At 44.8% G+C, this 23,953-nt stretch overlaps 1 protein-coding gene across 2 annotated transcripts in view; it reads left to right on the top strand.

Annotated features, from left to right (window-relative positions):
* Positions 1-23,953, top strand: part of NT5C3B (5'-nucleotidase, cytosolic IIIB) — a 62,245-nt gene that overhangs the window by 32,551 nt on the left and 5,741 nt on the right. For both annotated transcript variants that reach the window (XM_077459944.1, XM_077459942.1), the window contains exons 2-8: positions 1,063-1,161; positions 7,908-7,977; positions 8,071-8,117; positions 15,091-15,176; positions 18,128-18,217; positions 21,053-21,215; positions 23,471-23,671. In XM_077459944.1, the coding sequence (XP_077316070.1) occupies positions 1,063-1,161; positions 7,908-7,977; positions 8,071-8,117; positions 15,091-15,176; positions 18,128-18,217; positions 21,053-21,215; positions 23,471-23,671 (756 nt within the window). The remainder of the gene's footprint in view (positions 1-1,062; positions 1,162-7,907; positions 7,978-8,070; positions 8,118-15,090; positions 15,177-18,127; positions 18,218-21,052; positions 21,216-23,470; positions 23,672-23,953) is intronic.

Genomic DNA, 23,953 nt, shown 5'->3' with positions numbered 1-23,953 from the left:
GGGACACATATATGGGACGTGTCACAACCATTTTTAGGTGTTTGGACAGATCTCTGTCAGTTTCCCACCTTTTGTCATATATCTGTAGAACTGGACATATAATCACATCCATGTATCTGGGTGGATCATCCAGCATGTTTTCTTTCAGAAGAAACTGGGCTTTCATTTGCTGGTAAATGGTAATAGATATTTCCTATATTTTTTTTTTATCATCAAAAGGTAATGAGCAAACAAAATGGTAAAATTTATATATATATATATATATATATATATATATATATATATATATATATATATATATATATATATATATATATATATATATATATATATATATAATATATATATTTTTTTTTTTTTTAAATGAAAATGTAGTTGTAGATTTTTCTTTTATTTTTAATTTAAAAAATGTTTTATTTTTATTTATTTATTTTTATATATTATCGTAACCCACTGCCGAAGGGCAACCCAAAATAAAATAAATTCCTTTTCTTCTGATGATCGTAGTACTACCTACCACCTATGATGTGTAATTGCTGTGGTCAGGGTATGGACAGGGATTTCGGGGGGACCTCAGTAGCCATAAAAAAGTTATTTTATTTTTTATTTTTTCCTTCTCGCATCTCCATCTGGAGGGGTCAGAAATGGATGTTTAACCATTTTGACTCTACCCCCAAACTACCACTAGTGCAGGGAGACAGAAGCTTAGCTGTACACGTCCTCCTAAGGCAGGGGTCTTCCAACTATGGCCCTCCAGTTGTTCGGGAACCTCAATCATGGAATGATCAATGCAGTTCAGCGACAGCTGGAGGGCCGTAGTTTGAAGAACTTCTGCTCCCTCACAGCTCTGTGTAGTACGAGTTTTCCATAGGAGCCAGGATCCCCCCCAAAAACCAGTCCCGTTCACCATCCGGGCTTCGGTTCACTCTAATTTTGCAGCTCAGGTGCGCCACCACCATCCCAGTGGCCAGCAGGTGTCTCAGCAGTCAGAGAATTGAACATTGATTCTGAATGATTTTCCATTGTGTTAACTACCTTTTTGTGATGATCAATATGTTTCAGATCCCAGAGCTGGATAAGGACACGGTTCATATGAAAGATCCACAGAGGGTTGAAGAACTGATCATGGCATTGCAAGCTGGAGGGGATAACAAATTACAGGTCAGTTTGAGTCCTTTACACTTTATGCCCCGGTTCACACTGATGAGGAAAATCAGCGATTCCTGTATGTTTCCTGCACTGCATAGCAGTCGCACTGTGTTCGCGTGATCTGCTGCGGGTGTCAATTTAAAAGTTAACAGCACCCCAAAAGTAGCTCACAAAATGCAGTGAATCAGATCACATGGGTATGCACACGATTCAAAATCAGATCGTATGTGATTTGCATAGGAATGCGATGCGTTTCCTGTGTGAATTACATCCGACAGTCAAGAAGAAATTTTATTAATGTTTTTTTGTTACATGTACATGTTACTTACATGTACTTTGTCCCATCTCCATTAGGTGCTGTATAAGACTAGCTGTGAGGTCGGACAGGGTACCCCTTCTGCTGCTATGGCCGTCTGTCAATATTGCCGTCTCCTTGCTAGCAGCGTTTTCAGATGGTGCATTTCCCCAAGACAAGCTCTTTATGAGGAATGCAGGAGGATGGGGCCTTGTGAGATAAAATGTTCCAGACCAGTGCTTGGAGACTAAGAGAAGTGCCATTTGTCAAAGAACACAGCTAGCAAGGAGATGCTTAATCAGACAGTAGTGGAGGGAGGGGTGCGCTCTGTCCAACCTGACAGCTAGGCTGGCCATACATTATACAATTTTCTTATTCAAGTTTCCTTTAGATTTACTTTAAAATATGTAGTGCAAGAGCCTGCCTGGTTGCATGCATATGATATGGCTTTGGTAAAGCTAAAGGAAAATTGTACAAAAAATTGTATAATGTATGGCCGCAAATTACTACATGTACGTTGTCCCCTGGGGAACACGATGATAGAAATCCATATGCTAAAATTTGACAATGAGTATCATATTATTTATTACAGGTACTTGTATAGTGCCGTCAATTCACGCAGCGATTTACGTATATTAAACATTCCCATCAGTCCCTGTCCCCAAGAAGCTTACAATCTAAGGTCCCTAACTCCCATTCCTACATATATACACATACTAGGGTCAATTTAGAAAGGAGACCACCTACCAGCATGTCTTTGGCGGGAGGAAACTGGAGTACCGGGGGGAAAACCCGCACAGGGAGAACATGCAAACTCCAGGCAGGTGGTGATGCGGTTGGTATTTGAACCTGCGCCCCCTAGTGCTGCTAGGTGGAAGTGCTAACCACTTAGTCACTGTGCAGCACTTTCGGGGCAGACCAGATTTATTTACTTACCACAGAGCTCGACAAAACCCGGGCGCCAGGTCGCATTGGCGACTAGAAATAGCGACCTCGCGCCTGGGGCAGCACAGCTGGGGGTATCCTGTCTCTGTGGACCCCCCCAGCGTGATCGCGTCGGGCCATTCCGCCGGCGGCCGAAAATTTAGGCCGCGGCTTTGAGGCCTTCTGCGGTCCTATGATTCCTTATGGAATCTGGCGCCCTCTTGTGGTCGCCGTTGGTATGACAAACCAGCAATGCTAATGAAGCTTCCTCTGAGTGTTTTATATTACCTGCCTCTTCTTCCCTTTATTTAGAACCCCCTAAACATTATATATATTTTTTATTCTAACACCCTAGAGAATAAAATGGTGGTTGTTGCAATACTGTCTGTCACACCGTATTTGTGCAGCGGACTTACAAGCGCACTTTTGTTGGAAAAAATAATTTAGTTAATAAAAAAATAAGACAACAGTAAAGTTAGCCCAATTATTTTTTATATTGTGAAAGATAATGTTACGCCGAGTAAATTGATACCCAACATGTCACGCTTCAAAATTGCACCCGCTCATGGAATGGCGACAAACTTTTACCCTTTAAAATCTCCATAGGCGACGTTTAAAAAAAATTCTACAGGTTGCACGTTTTGAGTTACAGAGGAAGTCTGGGGCTAGAATTATTGCTCTCGCTCTACCGATCACGGCGCTACCTCCTATGTGTGGTTCGAACACCGATTTTATATGCGGGCAGGACAGGGCGCGTTTAAAAATTATTATTTTTTCTTCTTATTTTAACTTTTTTTTTTTTTTCCACTGTTCTTTTAAAAAAAATGTTGTGTCACTTTTATTCTTTTTACAAGCAATGTAAAAATCCCTTGTAATAGAAAAAGCATGACAGGTCCTCTTAAATATGAGATCTCGGCTCAGAGAGACCTCACATCTCATATTTACACTAAAATGCAATTGAAAAAAAAATTGTCATTTGAAAAAAATAAATAAAATGTCCCTCTAAGAGCTATGGGCAATGACTTGGAGACGGGGGGGGGGCGGCGACGGCGCTGTTATCTTCCCCTCACTCGTCTCCATGTCAGGCCAGGGACAGGTCCGGATCGCCGTCACGGACCCGGCTCCTAACTTTTTAAGCTGGCTCCTAGATTCCAAGCAAATTTGTCAACCCCTGACTTACCATGCTGATCTACTGAATCGGTCTGGTTCATCCCGAAAGCACTGCACAGAGAAGAGAGGGGATTTCAAATTCTTGGAGCTCCGAGAGCTGAGGATCACTGGAGGTAAAAACAGCGGGCACCGGTGAGGATGACTGGTGTTAGTTTTTTTTCTCTCTTCACTACTTCTCACCTGCCCACCATCATTCTGGGATGATGGCATATGATCGGGGCTGGTGCAAGGATTTTCGACACCCTAGGCCAGTGATGGCGAACCTTGGCACCCCAGATGTTTTGGAACTACATTTCCCATGATGCTCACCTTCACTGCAGAGTACAGGAGCATCATGGGAAATGTTGTTCCAAAACATCTGGGGTGCCAAGGTTCGCCATCACTGCCCTAGGCGAAACCTAATTTTGCTGCCCCCTGGCTCTACCCCAACTCTTCTCTGACTCCGCCCCCTTTGCCCTGCCCATGTATAAGGTGGAGCTGGCAGGTGGAGAGTTTTTTTTTTTTTTATTTTTTTTTTTTTGTAATCACCTCCGTGTAATACCCCCAATGTACAGGTGGGGGTGTACAGTATACAGGGGGGTGTACAGTATACAGGTGGGTTGCAGTATACAGGTGGGGATGTACAGTATACACGTAGGGGAGGGGGTGTGCAGTATACGGGTGGGGGTGGGGGTGTGCAGTATACAGGTGGGGGTGTCCAGTATACAGGTAGGGGGTGGTGGTGTGCAGTATATAGGTGGAGGGTGGGAGTGTACAGTATACTGGGTTGTGCAGTATACAGGTGGGGGAGTTTACAGTATTCTGGGGGTGTACAGTATATAGGTGGGGTGTGCAGTATACAGGTGGAGAGTGGGAGTGTACAGTATACAGGTGGGGTGTACAGTATGCTGGAGGGGTGCAGTATACAGGTGGGGTGTACAGTATACTGGGGGTGCAGTATACAGGTGAGGGGTGGGGGTGTGCAGTATACAGGTGGGGTGTACAGTATACTGGAGGGGTGCAGTATACAGGTGAGGTGTACAGTATACTGGGGGTGCAGTATACAGGTGGAGGGTGAGGGTGTACAGTATATGGGGTGGGAGTGTGCAGTATTTTGGGGGGTGCAGTATATAGGTGGGGGGGGTGCAGTATATAGGTGGGGGGTGCAGTATATAGGTGGGTGGGTGCAGTATATAGGTGGGGGGTGGGCAGTATGCAGGTAGAGGGTGGGGTGTGCAGTATACAGGTGGGGGGTGTACAGTATATAGGTGGGGGTGGGGTGTGCAGTATACAGGTGGAGAGTGGGGGTGTAGAGTTGGGAGTGTGCAGTATACAGGTGAGGGGTGGGGTTGTACAGTATATAAGTGGGGGTGTGCAGTATACAGGTGGCGGTGAGGGGGCGTAAAGTATACTGGGGGGTGTGCAGTATACAGGTGGAGGGTGAGCATGTGCAGTATTTTCCGGGGGTGCAGTGTACAGTATATAGGTGGGGGGTGTGCAGTATACAGGTAGGAGGTGGGGGGTGTGCAGTATACAGGTGGGGGGTGAGGGTGTACAGTATACTGGTGTGTGCAGTATACAGGTGGGGGTGTGTGCAGTATACAGGTGGGGGGTGAGGGTGTGCAGTATACTGGTGTGTGCAGTATACAGGTGGGGGTGTGTGCAGTATACAGGTGGGGGGTGAGAGTGTGCAGTATTCCGGGGGGGTACAGTATATAGGTGGGGGGTGTACAGTATACAGGTGGGGGTGTCCAGTATACAGGTAGGGGGTGGTGGTGTGCAGTATACAGGTGGAGGGTGAGGTTGTACAGTATACAGGTGGGGGGGTGTACAGTATTCTGGGGGGTGCAGTATACAGGTGGGGGTGTACAGTATACTGGGGGTACAGTATACAGGTGGGGGTGGGGGGTGTACAGTACACTGGGGGGTGTGCAGTATACAGGTGGAGGGTGAGGGTGTGCAGTATACAGGTGGGGGGTGGGAGTGTACAGTATTCTGAGGGGCGCAGTATGGGGGTGGGGGTGTGTGCAGTATGGGGGTGTGCAGTATACAGTATATAGGTGGGGGTGGGGTGTGCAGTATACTGGTGGAGAGTGGGGGTGTAGAGGTGGGAGTGTGCAGTATACAGGTGAGGGGTGGGGTTTTACAGTATATAAGTGGGGGTGTGCAGTATACAGGTGGGGGGTAGGGGTGTGCAGTATACAGGTGGCGGTGAGGGGTGTACAGTATACTGGGGTGTGCAGTATACAGGTGGGGGGTGAGAGTGTGCAGTATTCCGGGGGGTGCAGTGTACAGTATACAGGTAGGAGGTGGGGGTGTGCAGTATACAGGTAGGAGGTGGGGGTGTGCAGTATACAGGTGGGGGGTGTGCAGTATACTGGTGGAGGGTGAGGGTGTACAGTATACTGGGGTGTGCAGTATACAGGTGGGGGTGTGTGCAGTATACAGGTGGGGGGTGAGAGTGTGCAGTATTCCGGGGGTGCAGTGTACAGTATATAGGTGGGGGGGTGTACAGTATACAGGTATTAGGTGGGTGGTGTACAGTATACAGGTAGGAGGTGGGGGTGTATGCAGTATACAGGTGGGGGGTGAGAGTGTGCAGTATTCCGGGGGGTGCAGTGTACAGTATACATGTAGGAGGTGGGGGGTGTGCAGTATATAGGTGGAGGTGTGCAGTATACAGGTTGAGAGTGGGGGTGTACAGTATACAGGTGGGGGGTGTGCAGTATACAGGTGGGGGTGTACAGTATAGGGGTGGGGCTGTGCACAGTCAGTATGCAGACAGCTGTGTAGGGAGGTTGGTGTGCCCCTAGCAGTAGCTCATCTCACAGACACACAAGACAGTCAAGCTATGTGCATAGGTGACTGACCTTCAGGCAGATGAGGAGCAGTGTGATGAGTACGGAGCCCCACGCCGGATCCTCACATCATTGGATACTGATTTCACTCTCCTCCATTACTGTCCATACACTCCGTCCTCTTCCTCACTCAGGACCGTCCAACCCCACCCCTCAGCGACGCCCTACAACTCCGTCCTCAGAGCTAATCCTCTCTCCTAACTCAGACGGAACAGGACCCTGTCCCTTGCAGATCGCCCTCTGAGGAGTTACTGGGCGATTTGAGGGAGCTGCCGTTCAAATGAGGGGGAGAGGAGGGGGGTGCCCCTTACTGAAGGAGCAGGACAGGAAGATGCCAGGGCGCACCATCATGATTCAGCTGCTCTGCCGCCAATTATTTAAACAACACCTCTAGTGGCCATGGCTGCGCCCTGGGCGGCAGTATGCCCTAGGCGGCTGCCTAGTCCGCCTAGTGGTAGCACCGGCCCTGCATATGATGGTGTCCAGTTTAGCTGTCTGCGACCTGGATTTCGGCAAAGAGCTGCTGCTCTTTACCCATGTAATCGGCTGTGTCCAATCACAGCCGATTGCATGTAAATTAGGGAAGTGCCATTTATCAGTTCTCGCCTTACACTGACAGAGTGTGAGCAGAGCTAAAAAGCAGGATCTCCTCACAGGAAAAATGTGTAAAGGTAATCGGGGCACTAATCATTGGTGCCCAAACATAAATAAAAATCTTTGTTAAAAAAAAAAATCATTGGTGCCCTGAATTCAGTGCAGCCTCAACAGTGCCCATTAGTGGCACCTCAACAGTACCCATCGGTGACACCAATCTGTGCTACCTTTCAGTGCTCACCAGTCCCATCCATCAGTGCTGCATATTAGTGCCACCTCATCAGTACCCATCAGTGTAGGAGAAAAATTACTTATTTAAAAAGTTTGCAGCCAGAAACAAAAAAAAAAAAAATATATATATATATATATATATATATATATATATATATATATATATTATAATAAACTTGGGGTGCAGAGTTTGACAAACGGCACCACTTATCAAGCTCAGTGCAATGGGGCATTAAAGGGTTAAATCTTTAAATCTACTTAGATGGTAAGTGCCCAGGAGCAGGGCCTTCCTGTATTGAATTGTCTTGTTGCTGTATTGTCTCCCTTTTGTATTGTAAAGCGCTGTGCAAACTGTTGGCACTGTATAATAATCGGGCAGTGGGGAGGCAATACAACACCTCATAACCTGTGAAAGTGATGCCAATGCAGATCGCCAATACTCCATCACAAGTGTGGAAGAGCCTTTACAGTGCAATGAATGGTGCCATATAGCAATAAGCAGGCCCTATTAAGAGATGGGAAGTTTATATATATATATATATATATATATATATATATATATATATATATATATATATATATATATAGTGTGTGTATATATTATTAAAATTTTTGGTAGAACAATGTATTAGCAGCATATGTGTGTTTACTGTAAATGTGGTGCTGTAGTAAACGGTAATAATGACTCTCCATTCGTCAATCTCCAGGTGATTTCTGATTTTGATATGACACTCAGCCGCTTCAGGTTTAAGGGGGAAAGATGCCCCACCTGCTATAGTGAGTATATCACTGTTGCCCCCTACTGGTCTCCTGTAACATTCTCCGGGTAATAACGCTGCTGGCCATCTCCTTCCCATCTCTCCTACACAGATATAATTGACAACAGCAACATAATTAGCGAGGACTGCAGGAAGAAGGTGAGTCATGGGATAGTCTTTACTGCTGAATGTGGTTTCGTGAATTAGTCTGGTCGATCGACAAAACATATAATGGAGCTGTTTAACCTAATGAAGGATTAGTATTTCTATCTATCCAGTCCTGAGATTGACAAAACATACCAGAATGCACAGCCAGGCAGCTGACCAAAATTTCGGGTACCTGTAGAAGGGGTACAGTGGTGTCCACTCTCCAAACCCAGCTTGCTGATTGGACAGTGATAGAGAAGCAGCACACTGGTGTTGTGAAATCTCCACTCTCTCTGCCCTTGTTTCCTATCAACATGTTCCTTGTCAGTATATTTGGTTGCAGTGTTGATGTACAAATGAATGGAAGAGGCTATTCTGTCAAATTTAGATACTTACACTGATGGTATATAAAATATATTTCATTGTTTATTTACCCCTTGGTGGGCCCTTAAGTGATCTCAAAAATATAAGGTGTGACTTAGACCTGTGTATGTGCCAACATCCCTATTATAATGGTACAAGTATGAAAGGCCAAAGGTCTATGGGACTTTATATTTGAAAAAAAAAAATTTAAATTTTTTTTTTATTTTTTCATAGAATAACAGAAAAAAGGAAGGAAAAAAAAAAAGTCAGCAGGGAATATACGGTACAGCGTCCATTGTCAAACATAGATGTTTACATGTGAATACATGACATTGATGATAATCACATCAGTATTTGTGGTTGATCAGTCAATGTTTGTAATTAACAGTCACTTATGGAACTTAAATGAATGTAGACTTCACTGAATAACTTATGTCACCTCGTCTTTGTAGTGGCATGTAGCAGGATAAAAGCTGGGCCATCGCTTATCGTGTAGTCTGTAAATTTTTGAGTAACCATTCGGACTGTCGTTGAGAAGTGCTGAAGCAGGGGGCAAGACCAGACCATATGGAGGAGCGTCCCTTTATCTGATTGGCACCTCCAACATTTATCTGAAGTAGCCGGGAAGTACTTATGTACCGTATATACTCGAGTATAGGCCGGCCCGAATATAAGCCGAGGCCCCCAATTTACCCCCCAAAAAACTGGCAAACTTATTGACTCGTGTATAAGCCGAGGGTGAGACATGCCTGTCCATCCCTGTGTGTGTGTGTGTCCGTCCATCCCTGTGTGTCCGTCCATCCCTGTGTGTCCGTCCATCCCTGTGTGTCCGTCCATCCATCCCTGTGTGTGTGTGTGTCCATCCATCCATCCATCCCTGTGTGTGTGTGTGTGTGTGTGTCCATCCATCCATCCATCCCTGTGTGTGTGTGTGTCTCCATCCATCCATCCCTGTGTGTGTGTGTGTCTCCATCCATCCATCCATCCCTGTGTGTGTGTGTCTCCATCCATCCATCCCTGTGTGTGTGTGTCTCCATCCATCCATCCATCCCTGTGTGTGTGTGTCTCCATCCATCCATCCATCCCTGTGTGTGTGTGTCTCCATCCATCCATCCCTGTGTGTGTGTGTCTCCATCCATCCCTGTGTGTGTGTGTCTCCATCCATCCATCCATCCCTGTGTGTGTGTGTATCCATCCATCCCTGTGTGTGTGTGTCTCCATCCATCCATCCCTGTGTGTGTGTGTGTCCGTGTGTGTGTGTGTGTGTGTCCAGCCTACCTGTGTCCCGAGCCTTTGTCCCGAGCCTCCGTCCCGTGCCTTGCCTCCTTGCCTCCGTCCCGTGCCGTGCCTTGCCTCCGTCCCGTGTCGTGCCTTGCCTTGCCTCCGTCCCGTGCCGTGCCGTGCCTTGCCTTGCCTCCGTCCCGTGCCCTCTTCGTCGGCGCCTCGGCGGCCATTGTAAAATTCAAAAGCCGCGCCTCCGCCTTCGCCTGTGATAGGCGGAACACTGAATTTCCCAGCAGCCTGTGTTCCGCCTATCACGGACATCGTCTCATCCTCGTCCGTAGTACGAGGATGAGACGATGTCCGTGATAGGCGGAACACAGGCTGCTGGGAAATTCAGTGTTCCGCCTATCACAGGCGAAGGCGGAGCCGGAGGCGCGGCTTTTGAATTATAGAATGGCCGCTGTCTGTCTGCTCGACACGCTGATCGAGCGGGCAGACAGCGATGACTCGAGTATAAGCCGAGAGGGGCACTTTCAGCCTCAAAAAAGAGGCTGAAAATCTCGGCTTATACTCGAGTATATACGGTAGTTTGTGAGGGGTATAGTACCATCTAGTAAGGATCTTGTAGTTAAGTTCTTGTATCTTTGTGCAAATCTATGTTTTCAGAGAGAATCTGATGATCGTTTGTTTTTGGACGTTCGTAAACTGGCGTTGTAGGTCAGTCTCCCATTTTTGTAGGAACATCAGGTTGGGTTCCTCTGGGGAGAATTGAGTAGGGCATAAGTTTTAGAAAGTACTCGGGTCAAGACCCCCAACGTCCCCCCCCCCGCAATAGTCTTCGAAGCCCGTCAGGTCACGGTTAAATTTAAATTGAGCCGGATTGGGAATCAAGTGTAGAAAGTGGTGCAGTCGTATTGCTTTCCAGAATGGTATTTGAAATTGACCATTGTCGGCCGTCAGGGCTTGCACAGAGGGCCAGTTATTATTTACCAGGAAATGTGAGATTCTGTCCCTCCCAGTTGATGTGAACGTCTCATATCCCACTTGTTCCAGACCCGGGGGAAAGGCAGGGTTACCCAGTATCGGATAAAGAGGAAAGGCCTTCGTGGAAAGGGAGGTGGCGAATATTGTGGATGCACCTACCCTGAGGGTAGTGCCAATTACAGGGTGTGCCTTCAATGCTGGAGATAGCTGATCCAAGCACCAAACCGCCCCTTTCAGTGTGGCCTCCGACTGTGCCTGTTCTAGCTGTGTCCATAGATTGTTTGTTTTTTGCTATGGTGATTCCAATCTATTATTCTGCCAAAGTGAACTGCCAGATAATAATTTTTTTTAAGTCTGGGAGGGCTAAACCTCCATAGTGTTTGGGCAGGGTTAGGTAGCTCCTACCTATACGTAAATTTGATGAATAGAGAATGTATTTGCTTGAAGTATTGGGGTGGGATTCTGATCGGTAAGGCTTGAAATAAATATAGGAATTTTGGAAGTATAGACATTTTAAGCAGATTACACCTGCCGAACCAGGAGTGGAGTCCTTTTTGTTCCATTCCTCCAATAGTAGTCGGGTCTTGGTCCGTAGGGGTGGGAAGTTGAGGCCAAAGGTACATTGTCATTTGGGATCAGAGTTCCCAGGTATTTGAGGGAGGTGTCCAACCATTTAAATTTAAATTGTGATTTGATAGAGTTCAGTCTACTAGGCGGTATGTTAATCCCCATTGCAGCAGATTTATCAAAATTGATTTTCAGATTAGCGAGACTTCCATATCTGTCGAATTCCTTGGGGATATTTGGTAAAGACACTACTGGGTTCGTCAGAAAAAACATGTGGTCATCTGCATAGGCAGATATTTTAAATGGAGTTACTTCTACTGTCACACCCGATATGTTGGGGTTTGATCGTGCATAGAAAGGGATCTAGGGTTAGGGCAAAAAGGAGAGGAGAGAGCGGGCATCCCTGCCTGGTACCATTTGTTATTATGCATGAGTCTGAGAGGATTCCATTGGCTTTTACTTGGGCTGTAGAAGTGGAATAAATACTCGCGATCCGCTGCAACAGTTTGTGCCCTAGCCCGATTTGTTTGAGGACTGCCATCATAAAAACCCAGTTAACACGGTCGAATGCCTTCTCAGCATCTGTGCTGAGAGAGACGCACAGGGTTTTGTTTGGTAGCTATATGAATGAGGTTTAGCACTTTGGTGGTGTTATTCCTTGCCTCCCGGGCAGGGATAAACCCCAATCTGAATACTGATGGAACATGAAATATGTTCCAAAGGTGAACTTGGCCTTTGAAGTCCAATATTAGAGTTGTATCTATGAGAAAAGAGCAAAATTCCAAATGCATCAGTCAGTGCTTTAAGTGCCATCTTGCTGCTGGGTGGTGGAGTTTTCAGTCATGTGACCACTACGATTGTCTTTCACAGCACTCGCATGATGGTGATCCTGTCCCACCAGCTCTTGATTGTAAACTGGGATGAGCTCAGGTCTGTCTGGATCCTAGTCCGATCCCACTTTAGTGGGCCCACCATGAAGCAGTCAACGCTGTATTGGGCCAATCAACCACAGGCCGGTGCATTCCCTGTCCCAATGTCCCACATATACAAGAGTCATGCATATGTGTGGGGAATGTCTTGGCTGCTTATGATTGTACAGCACTAGTGACCACTTCCTGGTGGCAACTCTCAGGTGGGTTATAGACTAAGATCCAGACAGGCCGAAGCTCATCCCTAATCAAAATATAGTAACCAGGAGCTGTCAGTGATAGCTCGTCAGTATGCTGGGAGTGTGCGGTGAGCAAGCTCTCAGCTAAAACAGCTGGGCTCCATGGGCGCATATACAGGTGCATCTCCATAAATTTAGAATATCATCAAAAAGTTAATTTATTTCAGTAATTCAATTTAAAATTGTGATACTGAAATATTTTATATAGATGCATTACACACAGATAGATATTTCTTTATTTTCATTTTGATGATTTATGGCTTACAGCCATAATCCCACCACCCAAAAGGGGAAGCTCTGCTTGTTTGGCCCCTTCCCCCCCCAAAGGTGCCAAGCGTGGCAATGTAGATTGGATACCTGTCAAAACCAGGTACCCATTCTTACTTCCTCGTAAGATCTCCGCAATCATGCAGCAATCTACACAATTTCTGGCCCCTTCTCCTTACCCCCCCCCTCCTCTGGAAGATGCACAGGTCCCAGAAGACAGCGGGACCATTCAGAAAGCGCAGTGCGACTCGTGCATGTGCAGTAGGAAACAGTCTGTGAAGCTGTAAGGCTTCACTTCCTGTTCCCCTTAGTAAGACCTGCACCCGGAGCCGATGGAAAGATTGGCTTGGAGCGCGACATCACGGGATTCCAGGACAGGTAAGTATCCTTTTATATTAAAAGTCAGTAGCTACCAACTATATCGATTTGAATGTCACTCCACTTTATGCAATGCTTAAGGAGAAAACTCAAACCTGGGCCGTCTCCCCTTGGGGGTTATGGGACGGATAAATCTTATAAAAATGTCCCTGTTACCAAAAATCCACTACATACTATGACACTCACCGGTATATTTAATACTGAGGCATTTCAGACTGATGGAGGCCATTCTAAAGCCCTTTGTCTGGGGTAAAAATAGACATAAACTACCTTGGCATAGACTTAAAACTCCTACGCACCTCGCAGGAACAGCTTTGCCTGATTTTAACTTGTACTACCTGGCAGCTCATTTCAGGAATTCACCCCTCTGTAGCACAACACTGCTTTTGCTTGAATTTAATTACATTCCAGATTGCAACACATGGAGCTCCAAAGGCATATTTCATCGTTCTCATATAGTTACTGATGGAACACTCAAATCTTTTGACAAGTTGAAGGCAGATTTTGACCTACTGAGCCAAATGCACTTTAGATACTTGCAACTGCGTCATGCGTATCATGCCCAGTTCCCAGCCAACAGCACACCCCTAGCTAACAATCACTTAATGTGCCCTGACCCTAGAAAACTGATCTCACAGTTCTACAGATTGTTGACACTCCCACAGGCTACTGTATCAGCTTTTGCATTAAAAAACTAGATGGGAGGGAGAGCTGGGACATTTGGAGGATGAGGAATGGAGTGAGGCCCTTTATGCATGCAAGTTGGTCTCCCCTAGGCTTTCAGATCGTCTCACCCAAATCTTCATAATACATAAATCAAATCGTATCTAACACCCCTTAGGATAGCCAGGTACAGGCCTGGCCAGCCCTCAAGTTGCCCAATGTGTAACCAAGCTATGTGCTCATTCTACCATCTACTCTGGCAATGCCCCAAAATACAGGACTATTGGACACAGGTTGTACGATTCTTACATGACACCACGGGTTCTCCAATAACAGTACAGCCTAAGGCAGTGATTCTCAACCAGGGTTCCGTGGACCCCTAGGATTCCTCCAGAGGTTGCTAGGGGTTCCTTCAGCATTGGGCAATTTCTGCCTCTCAGATAAGTTCCCAAGATCCTATTGATCTTTTCAGCTATGTGTAAGGAGGTCATTCTTCCCAATGACCACAAGTATAAGGGCCATACTTCCCACTGACCATCACTCTAATGTATCATGAATTGCATATATATATATATATATATATAATTTTTAGCAGGGGTTCCCAGAGACCGGAGAACTATTTCAAGGGTTCCTCTTTCTTCAAAAGGTTGGGAAATCTGGCCTAAGGCCTGCCTATTGGGAATTTTTCCAGAACCAGAATTGAACAAATTTTCATACAACATTCCTACATGAGACTCTTTTTCTCGGCTAGGAAGGTTATAGCTAGGACATGGATGAGACTTAACCTGCCTGAGTTCTCCCAATGGATAGTGGAAGTGAATAACACGTTGCCATACAAGAAGATTGTCTATTCCCATAGGGGGTGTCCCTCTAAATTTGATAAAATATGGTAGAGGTGGTTGAAGGCCCCGAAATGGTGGCAGGAAGCTAATATGTTGTAATATGCAGTTGTCCACTTCTATAATGACACTGCACCCACTGAGGAACATTCTGCTTGTTTTGGTTGGTAACATTGATGCTTCTGATTTGTTTAGGTGTCGTGTAAGCATGTAACATACACGTGGTTGACATTGTAACTTTTGTGCTCTCGTCTAATTGTATGATGTATTTTGTTCAATAATCTTTTTTTTTTTTTGATGGGGAAAAAAAGTCAGTAGCTACAGTATTTGTGGCTGCTGACATTTTAATCTTCCTTTTTATTTATTTTTTGCCCCAAGGCTGAAACTCCGCTTTAATAATGCTCAAATAGGCCCCTATTCATTTGAATGCTTTTCCACTTTGGTATGTCATCCTTTAATAGGCAGTTCTAAAAATCGAACACGTTACTTGTTGTGTACACTCATTTACATAACCTTGTGTTGTCTTTTTCAGTTAAAGGATCTTTGTAACTTCTACTACCCCCTTGAAATTGACCCTCATCGGACCATCGAGGAGAAGTACCCACTGATGGTAGAATGGTGAGAACATGTAGAGAGCAGTCAATTTAAAGCGAAGCTCCACGCAAATCTAAAACTGGCCATACATTCATCTAATTCTGGTAAACCAGTGGGATGAACAAATTAAAAAAATTACCCAATTCCCCCACACTTGATATTAATAGACAAATCCTCCATCAGAGCACACTTATCGCTATTAGCTATAGCCGGCAGCACTAATCGTTTGGGGGGGGGGGGGGGGGGGAACTGACAGGCTGGTTGTACTGAAGTCGATCAGTAGACCTGCCGGCCAGTACATCGATCAGAATTTGTCTGATCCCTGCTGAACCAGCCAAATTTCTATCTTTGTATGGCCGCCTTTAAAGCTCACCATACATAGTACAATCTTTAGATCTACTAACCACTATGTAGTGCAAGGGCCTGCCTGTTTGTATACAAACTAGTTGGATAGATTAGGTAGCTCATCATATATTGCATAGTTTTGTGGGTACAAAGATTCTACTGTCAGTTTGTAACACGTATGGTGACCCTAAAGAGCGACCCTTCAATCCAGTTATGTTTCACTTAGATGTCATTAACTGGTTCTGTTTTAAATGGCGCTTTATTCATTGACCTACCCCATAAGACCCAGTTTGTCCAGACAGTAAGGTCACCTGCTGGCTTGGCACCATCCAACATAGGTGGCTTAGCTCTTAAATAAGGCACAGAAAAGTTTTTCTTCAGCTAATTGCAGTACAGAGGATGCAGTTCAATACAACACAGAAAAAATTACATGAAAGTAGGGCAGAATATTCCCTGCCTGAAATCTTATTTCATTATAACCCAATATAGAAATCGAAAACCTCACAACCGGGTCCCAATCTAGAAAAATGAAAGAGGTCGTGCGCAGGCTTGGTCTCCTGCTGGCAGATTTGTAACAGTGATATCCAGAAGAGTCAGCACTACGACTGGATCAAATAAATGTAAAACTCCTTTATTGAGACATGGGGGGTGGGATTTACTAAAACTGGATTAATGTATTCTGAATCTGGCTACCATGCACAGCTGTAACAATTGGCTTCTTACTTCAGCTTGGTCAATTAAGCCTTGACAATAAAACCTGGAAGCTGATTGGGTTCCATGTAGAGCTTTACCAGATTTTGCACCCTCCAATTTTATAAATCTTGTCCATAAGGTTAGAAATCCATAAAAAAGTGGGTTTAAGGCTGCAAAGCTGAAATGCATACGCGGGTCTGCTTTTATGGATTTGTGGGATTAAGGCCGCAAAGATGGAAGATGTGGATGAATATTCTAGGCCACTGACTACTAGCAAGACTCTTAATGAGTGTTGCTCAAGTTGTCTACCATGCCAGCTTTGATCTTGGTAGATAGATGTGCAACTGAACTCCAGCTTAGGCCAGGTCTCCTTTGCAGTGATGAGGAATCAAAGACCTTGAGGCTCTTGCTAAGACTCTGAAGTAGAGTCTTGTTTGAAAAGGGCCTAGGTGTAGGGCTGATGCATGCCAGTTCCTGTCACATTCTGAGCACTTAACTATAACCTTGTGGTCTCTTGCGAACTGCTACATGGATGTGCAACATCTGACGTAAATGTTGCGGTTCTTTACAAACTCCTTGCACTATTTGAAGGGTTTTCTCTTGGAGCATTCAACATTTCCTTAGAGGATGATACGGTAGGAGTTTAGGTCTTTTTGCCCTTCTTTGCGGTCACTGCTGGTAGTGGGTGTAACTCTTGTCTGTCTAATGAAAACAAAATTTTTACAGTCTCTCTGTACTTACTGTTGGGGTTCCCTCTTTCTATTTGGAGGGCTAGGGATGCTCAAGTCAACATTTGAAAAGCTTGGATCTTTCTTGGCTCTAGTTAAAGTGGTTGTAAAGGCTGAAGGTGTTGTACCTTTTATGCATCCTATGCATGAAGGTAATAAACCTTCTGTGTGCTCCTCCCCTAATACTCGCCTGAGCCCCCTCTCGATTCAGCAACGAGAGCCTTGGGGCCAAGCCACTGCTTTGTGTCTTATGGACACATAGAGCAAGGCTCGGGAGCAAGTGCGCACCAGTCCCCACATAGAAAGCAGCTTGTTATTTGGGGCACTGGTCAAGGGGGAGGAGCCAGGAGCGCCGACGCGGGACCCAAGAAGGATTGGGGCTGCTTTGTGCAAAACCATTATACACAACAGGTAGGTATGACATGTTTGTTATTTAAAAAAATATATATAAAACTATGCCTTTTAATATAACTTAAAGTCTTTTATGAACTTTGAAAAGAAGGAGCAATGTTATAGGGCCCATGGCTTGACGCACCTTGTCCAAGTGAACTTGCATATCACAGAATTCTATGTCCTGGGAGACCGTAGGGGCACAATTCTGGTTATGTTGTACAATGTAAAATGCATTCTCATCTTTTGACATGCCAAGATCTGTCTTCCTTTCTAGCAGAACGGCGATCTGCCTTGTTTACATAGCCAGACCGCCATTCAGCCTCTGTCAGAACGATTGCCGGGTTTCCAGCAGACATCGGGTCTGCCAGACCTGCTAATTGGCGGGCCCCAGAGGTCCTTAAGTGGTTAATGACAATTGTATGTAATAAACTGGAATGCTGTATAAAACGTGTTATTGATTTTAAAAAAAAGGGTGGAAAGGAGACTTGATGCTGCTCACATAAAAGGTAAAAAATATGAAGTCCTGATGGTTGACAGGAGTTCCACTTTAAATGCGTGGCCTTTGGTAATACGGGGGTTTATTGATGATCAAAATTGACTTCAAAGCTGATAGCAACCAATCAATCCCTACAACCATTTCTAAAGTACCTGCCTAAAATTGAAAGGAAAAATCTGTATCTTTTGAGCAACACCGTTCCTATTTCAGACACTTGAATAAATGAATCCTATGCTTTCACTTAACAATCTGCTGATGAAGAGCTTTGTATTGCAGAGGCTTTGTGCTTTTTAACCAGCTCCTTCTAATCTTTGTGTTAGGTGGAGTAAAGCGCACACATTGCTCTGTGAACAGAGGATCGAGAAGCAAAAGCTAGCTCAGATTGTGAAAGAGGCTCAGGCTAAGCTACGGTAAGAGAATAAGCATATTTTGGCCCACCCACCATTGCTTTTTTTTAACAAGGCCTTCAGAGTTACAGTCCCCATCGTGGTAATAATTGTGCATCTATAAATAAGGTTACCCAACGTTTTCATAGGAGACAATGACTGCTTCCATGGCAGTAGCCACATTGCTCATCTGGGGAAAAAGCCACCAATGGATCAGTATTTCCTTTTCAGTGGTGGGTAGATACTGCTTGGTAGTATGACCTTATGGCTTTGTATGTCCCCTTATCACTCCAGTAACATAGGAGGTAGGGTTGAATAAAGACAAGAATACATCCAGTTCAACGTGTGTGTGTGTGTGTGTGTGTGTGTCTGTGTGTGTGTCCTTATATCCATTTATTGTTTTAGCAAAGATGCATGTCCAAAACTATCCATACTTCCTATGGACACCACTAATTGTGGAAGAGAGTTCTACATGCTTACCTCCCTGACAGTGACAAATCCCATTCACAGCTTAAAGTGATTGTAAAGGCTCTTTGTTATTTAAACAAATAATAAAAAACATGTTATACTTGCCTCCTCTGTGCAGTTGGTTTTGCACAGAGCAGTCCGGAGCCTCCTCTTCTCGGTTCCCTCTTTGCTGCTCCTAGCCCCTCCCTCCTTTTTTATTTTATTTTATTTATTTATTTATTTATTTTTTTGAGTGCCCCTCAGCCAGCAGCTTGCTACAGGGGGCACCTGAGCCGAGTAAGAGATCCGTGTATCCATTCAGAAACGCTTCCCCGACCTTTCTCTGGATTCTTTCCAGCACATCCTTTTGGAGGATTGATGACCAGAACTGGATGGAATACTCCAAATGCAGCCAATCCAGAGTTTGATAAAGTGGCAGAATAATCATCAATTATCTCTGGAGTAAATTCCTTTTTTAATGCATGCTAATATTCTGCTGGCTTTGGTAGCCACAGCTTGACACTGTATACTATTGCTCAGTCTGTCCTACTAGGACCGCTAGAAACTTCTTCTCCATCCTGGAAGCCCCTAAGGGTTCTTCCCTTAAAGAGTAACTTGCGTTTATATTTTTACCCCCCCCCCCCCCCCCCAAGTGCATTACTTTACACTTACTAGTATTAAACTTCATTGTGTCATCAACAAACACTGAAATTGAGCTATTTATCCCATCCTCTATATCATTTATAAGTAAATTAAACAGAATTGCTCCCAGGACAGAGCCCCGAGGTACCCCACTTACCACTCTAGACCATTCTGAGTATATGTGTTCTTAATCACAACCCTTTGGACACACCCCCGCAGCCAGTTTTCTATCCAGGTACAAACCCTACGGTACATGCCTACAGACCTCAGCTTGTAAATTAAGCATTTGTAGGGGACTGTATCAAATGCTTTAGCAAATCCAGATATACCACATCCACCGGCCTACCTTTCTCTAGGTGGTAGCTCACTTCCTTGTAGAATGTTAATTGGTTGGTTTGGCAAGAGCGACCTTTCGTAAACCTGTGCTGATTACTGCTAATGATATTTTCATCTGCAAATTCTTGGATCCTATCATCCCCTTAATAGGAATAGATCTGCCCTTTTTTTGAATATTGGTACCACGTGGGCTTTTTTCACCAATCAGCTGGTACCAATCCTGTCAGTATGCTGTCCACGAATAGCGGTCTGGCTATAACCTGACTGAGTTCTTTAAGGACTCTCGGATGTAAGTCATCTGGCCCTGGTGATATATTTAAGTTAAGCTTCTCTAATCCTTTCTGGCCTCTGTGGTGTGTTCCAGTAGAGATATTTCTACAACTGGTGTTTCCCCCATGATGCAGCAAGACACTCCAGTGACCTGATTTCACAGCTTAAATCTACAAAAGACTTAATAAAAAGCCTATGGATGCAGAACTAGCCCATCCACGAGCCAGCCTAGGCAGGAGTTTGGGGCCTGATAATTGTCTACAGCAGCCTTTCTCAACTAGGGTTCCTCCAAAGATTGCTGGGGCTTCCTTGATCAATGCACAATTTTTGCTCTTGGATAAGTAACCACTGACAATTCTCCTTCTTTATTTTTAATTTTTTTTTTTTAAGCTGTAAGAGTATTTTTCCCACTGGTCACAAGTTTAAGGCGCATTCTTCCCACTAACCAGAACGCTGATGTACCCTAAACTGTAGATGGAGTAATCATTAGCAGGGGTTCCCTGAGATTAGCAAGTTATTTCAAGGGTTCCTCCATGTTAAAAAAAAAGTTTTAGAAAGGCTGGTCTGAAGGGCCTGATTATAACTTTGATGCTCTTCCAGTAAACCAGAGGGATGGCTCTGTTGGCCAAAGCGGTGCACCTCTGCCCACTGGTTGCTAGGGCCTCGGTGCCTAGCAACCAGTGACATTGCGTTCCTGCCCTAATGCAGAGTGAGGCTGAGGCCCCAGCATTCAAAGCAGAGGTGGATTTAACTTCCTCCAGTGCTTTAGCTTCACCCACCTCCCTCTTCTCCCACGCCACTGCCACCTCCCTCTTCTCCCACGCCATGGCCACCTCCCTCTTCTCCCACGCCATGGCACACTCAGAGGGAAGGGAAAGGGAACTGCCAGAACTCGGTTGAGAGCAACTCTCAAAACTTTGAGGTGAGGCCAGGCGCTAGGGATGGATTGTAACTGTGTGTGTGTGTGTGTGTGTGTGTCATGAGGGAGCCGGGCACTGCAGAGGCCAATACAAAGAGGAGGGGTTCATTCTGGGTGTGTGTTCAGTATCACTTTAATGGTCAGTCAGTTTCTCTTTTTTCCTAATCTGCCATTCCAATATGATTTTTATCCTTGCACCATCCTATACAAAGCTGGTTTGTCTCCTTTTTTTTTTTTTTTTTCAGGGATGGTTTTGAGAATTTTTTTGGCACTCTATACCAGAATGAGATCCCTCTGTTTATTTTCTCTGCTGGTATTGGAGATATTCTGGAAGAGGTTATCCGCCAGGCTGGAGTTTATCATCCCAATATTAAGGTGGTCTCGAACTACATGGACTTTGATGATCAGGTAAGTGAAATGCCATATCCACCGACCTGTGGGGCAGCCCTGCTGAAAGCTGGTGGTGTGCACTGTTGTAGGCGACCAAGTGGAGTTTGCTTGACAAGGGAGACCGAGTGAGATCTAACCATGCAACATGGGTGTCAGGGTGTCCTAGTAACACTTATAAGGGCACTATCAAGTGACCGTGGAAGAGTCTTGTTACACCAGAAGAGAATAGAAGGGTTCATAATACTGGACAGAGGAAAAGGTGAAGTTTTGCGGCAGACGGTTCAGAAATGAAAAGGGAACGATGGGTTAGTTGAGGCAAGGCTAGTCCCAAGTGGTCCCTAGCAATTGCCTTTCAGAAAATGTAATTGAAGGAGGCTGTGTGGGCAGCGTGGCTACCCACAATGATTAAAGTATGCCCATATAGCACACTAACCTGGGGGATCAAAAAGATTCTGCTATACAGTGATTGGAACATCACGTGTCCAGATGGGCAAAAGGAGGTCAAGCAGCAGTCCCTGTGAATTCCAGTGATTTCCCTGTGAGAGATGCCCCCCGTCTTTTTTTCCTTTTTTAAGTATCTATTTATTAATTTTCAAAAATATAGTGGTAACAGGCACTTTTCAAAGTAGCATTGAGTACACACTGAGTTTATACAACATATGGCTGAACATGGCCAGCATAACAGTAAAACCATAACATAACCCATAGACTCCCAAATGGAGGGGAATGACATAGAATAATATAGAAAAATTGCCTTAAGGACCACACTGGGCCCAAAGTACCACCATCTCTTAATATGACATTGCAATATAGATTGCTGAAAGCCTAAAATGTGCTAGGGTTGTCAGTGATGGGATATGCAGCATAGGGTAGTCTTGCCATTTGATAACCAACAGTTTAGATGTGTGTAGATACACGGTAGCACTTCCGGGTCTGGGCGTGCATGCGCACTGCCGGTGGCACGCTCCTGCTGTGATTAGACAAAGCAGGAGCTGATCTGCAGGTACCATGGACTCAATGTTTGCCAGTACCAAACAATCGTTAGGCATTTCACTGTTCTGGCTCTCTGCTTATGAAAGGCATCCAAAGCAGAAACATGGATCATCGTCTTCCTATAGCTGGGAAATGCAATTAGCGGACCTCCAGCTATTGCAAAACTACAAGTCCCATCGTGCCTCTGCCTCTGGGTGTCATGCTTGTGGCTGTCAGAATCTTGCTATGCCTGATGGGACTTGTAGTTCTGCAACAGCTGGAGGTCCGCTAATTGCATATCCCTGTCCTATAGTTAAAGCAGCACACACACACAGTGGGAAAACACAATGTTAGGCACACAGTTAACCTTTTGAGCGCCCCTGATGTTAACCCCTTCCCAGCCAGTGCCATAAATACAGTAACTGCATAATTATAGCACTGATCACTGTATTAGTGTCACTGGTCCCCAAAAAGTGTCAGTTAGTGTCCTGATTTGTCCGCCACAATATCGCAGTCCCGCTATAAGTCACTGATCACCACCATTACAGGCGGTCCCCTAGTTATAAACATCCGAATTACAAACGACTCCTACTTACAAATGGAGGGAGACAACAGGAAGTGAGCGGAAATCTACCCCTAAGGAGAGAAGTAGTTATGGGAAAAAGGTGTCTCCACCGATACTTTATCACCAAGGCTTGTTTCCACAAAAAACCCAAAATTTTCAAAATCCAATTGTCATTGAGACAGAAAGCGAGGTGAAACCTTCTGTACAGGGGTACAGACAGCAAAACAAATATTACAGGGGTGATAACCCTTCCCTATATTATCCAAAAAGCTTAAAAATAGTTTTTTTTGGCCGGAGCTACACTTAAAAAATGTATCTGTTCCGACTTACAAACAGATTCAGCTTAAGAACAAACCTATAGACCCTATCCTGTTTGTAACCCCGGGACCGCCTGTACTAGTATAAAAAATAAATACAAATTTTAGTGTATATATCCCATAGTTTGTAGATGCTATAATGTTCACACAAACCAATCAATATACGCTTATTGGGAATTGTTTCACCAAAAATATGTAGCAGAGTACATATTGGCCTAAACTGATGAAGACATTTTTTTTTGTTTTGTTTTTCTTAAAAAATTTTCAGTCCTTTTTTTTTTTTCCATTTTGTAGCGCAAACAAATAAAAAAAAAAAAAAAACACAACGATGGTCACCTCTGCAGTTTTTTGCCCTAGAAAAAAAAATGTCCGGCATCTTTGAAAAGAAAGTAATAGTATTTTTTATTTTTATTTCTTAGGGTATTCTTACTAATTTTAAGGGTAAGCTTATACACACGTACAACAAGAACAATTCCGTCCTGATGGACGCTGAATACTTCCAGCAGATGAGCCATCGCAGTAACATCCTTCTTCTTGGAGATACGCTGGGCGACCTCACAATGGCCGAAGGAGTCGCAAAATTGGACAACATTCTTAGGATTGGCTACCTCAATGACAAGGTGAGGCTCCAACCCAGTTGCGTAATCTTCATGTGTGCGGTGCACAGGGGCCCTGAGGGTGGTGGGGTCCACTGTACTGTGCACATATAGAGAAGAAGAATTTTCCTTATGAAAAACATACTGTTTCATTGTCAACACTGTTTCTTTGTGGGGTAGGAGGTGCACTGCCAATGGTGCTAGTGTATTCTTGATAACAACATACTCACAGGACTCCTGCGAGATGTGTGTAAGGGCCAGCAGGGAGCTAGGGGCAGATGTCAATGTCACACTGGAGGGGTGGAT

This window comes from Lithobates pipiens, unplaced genomic scaffold (genome assembly GCF_037356315.1).
Source record: "Lithobates pipiens isolate NorthernLeopardFrog02 unplaced genomic scaffold, aLitPip1_a1.2 Scaffold_28, whole genome shotgun sequence".
NCBI classification, from domain to species: domain Eukaryota; kingdom Metazoa; phylum Chordata; class Amphibia; order Anura; family Ranidae; genus Lithobates; species Lithobates pipiens.
This window is presented reverse-complemented; position numbering and strand designations above follow the sequence as displayed.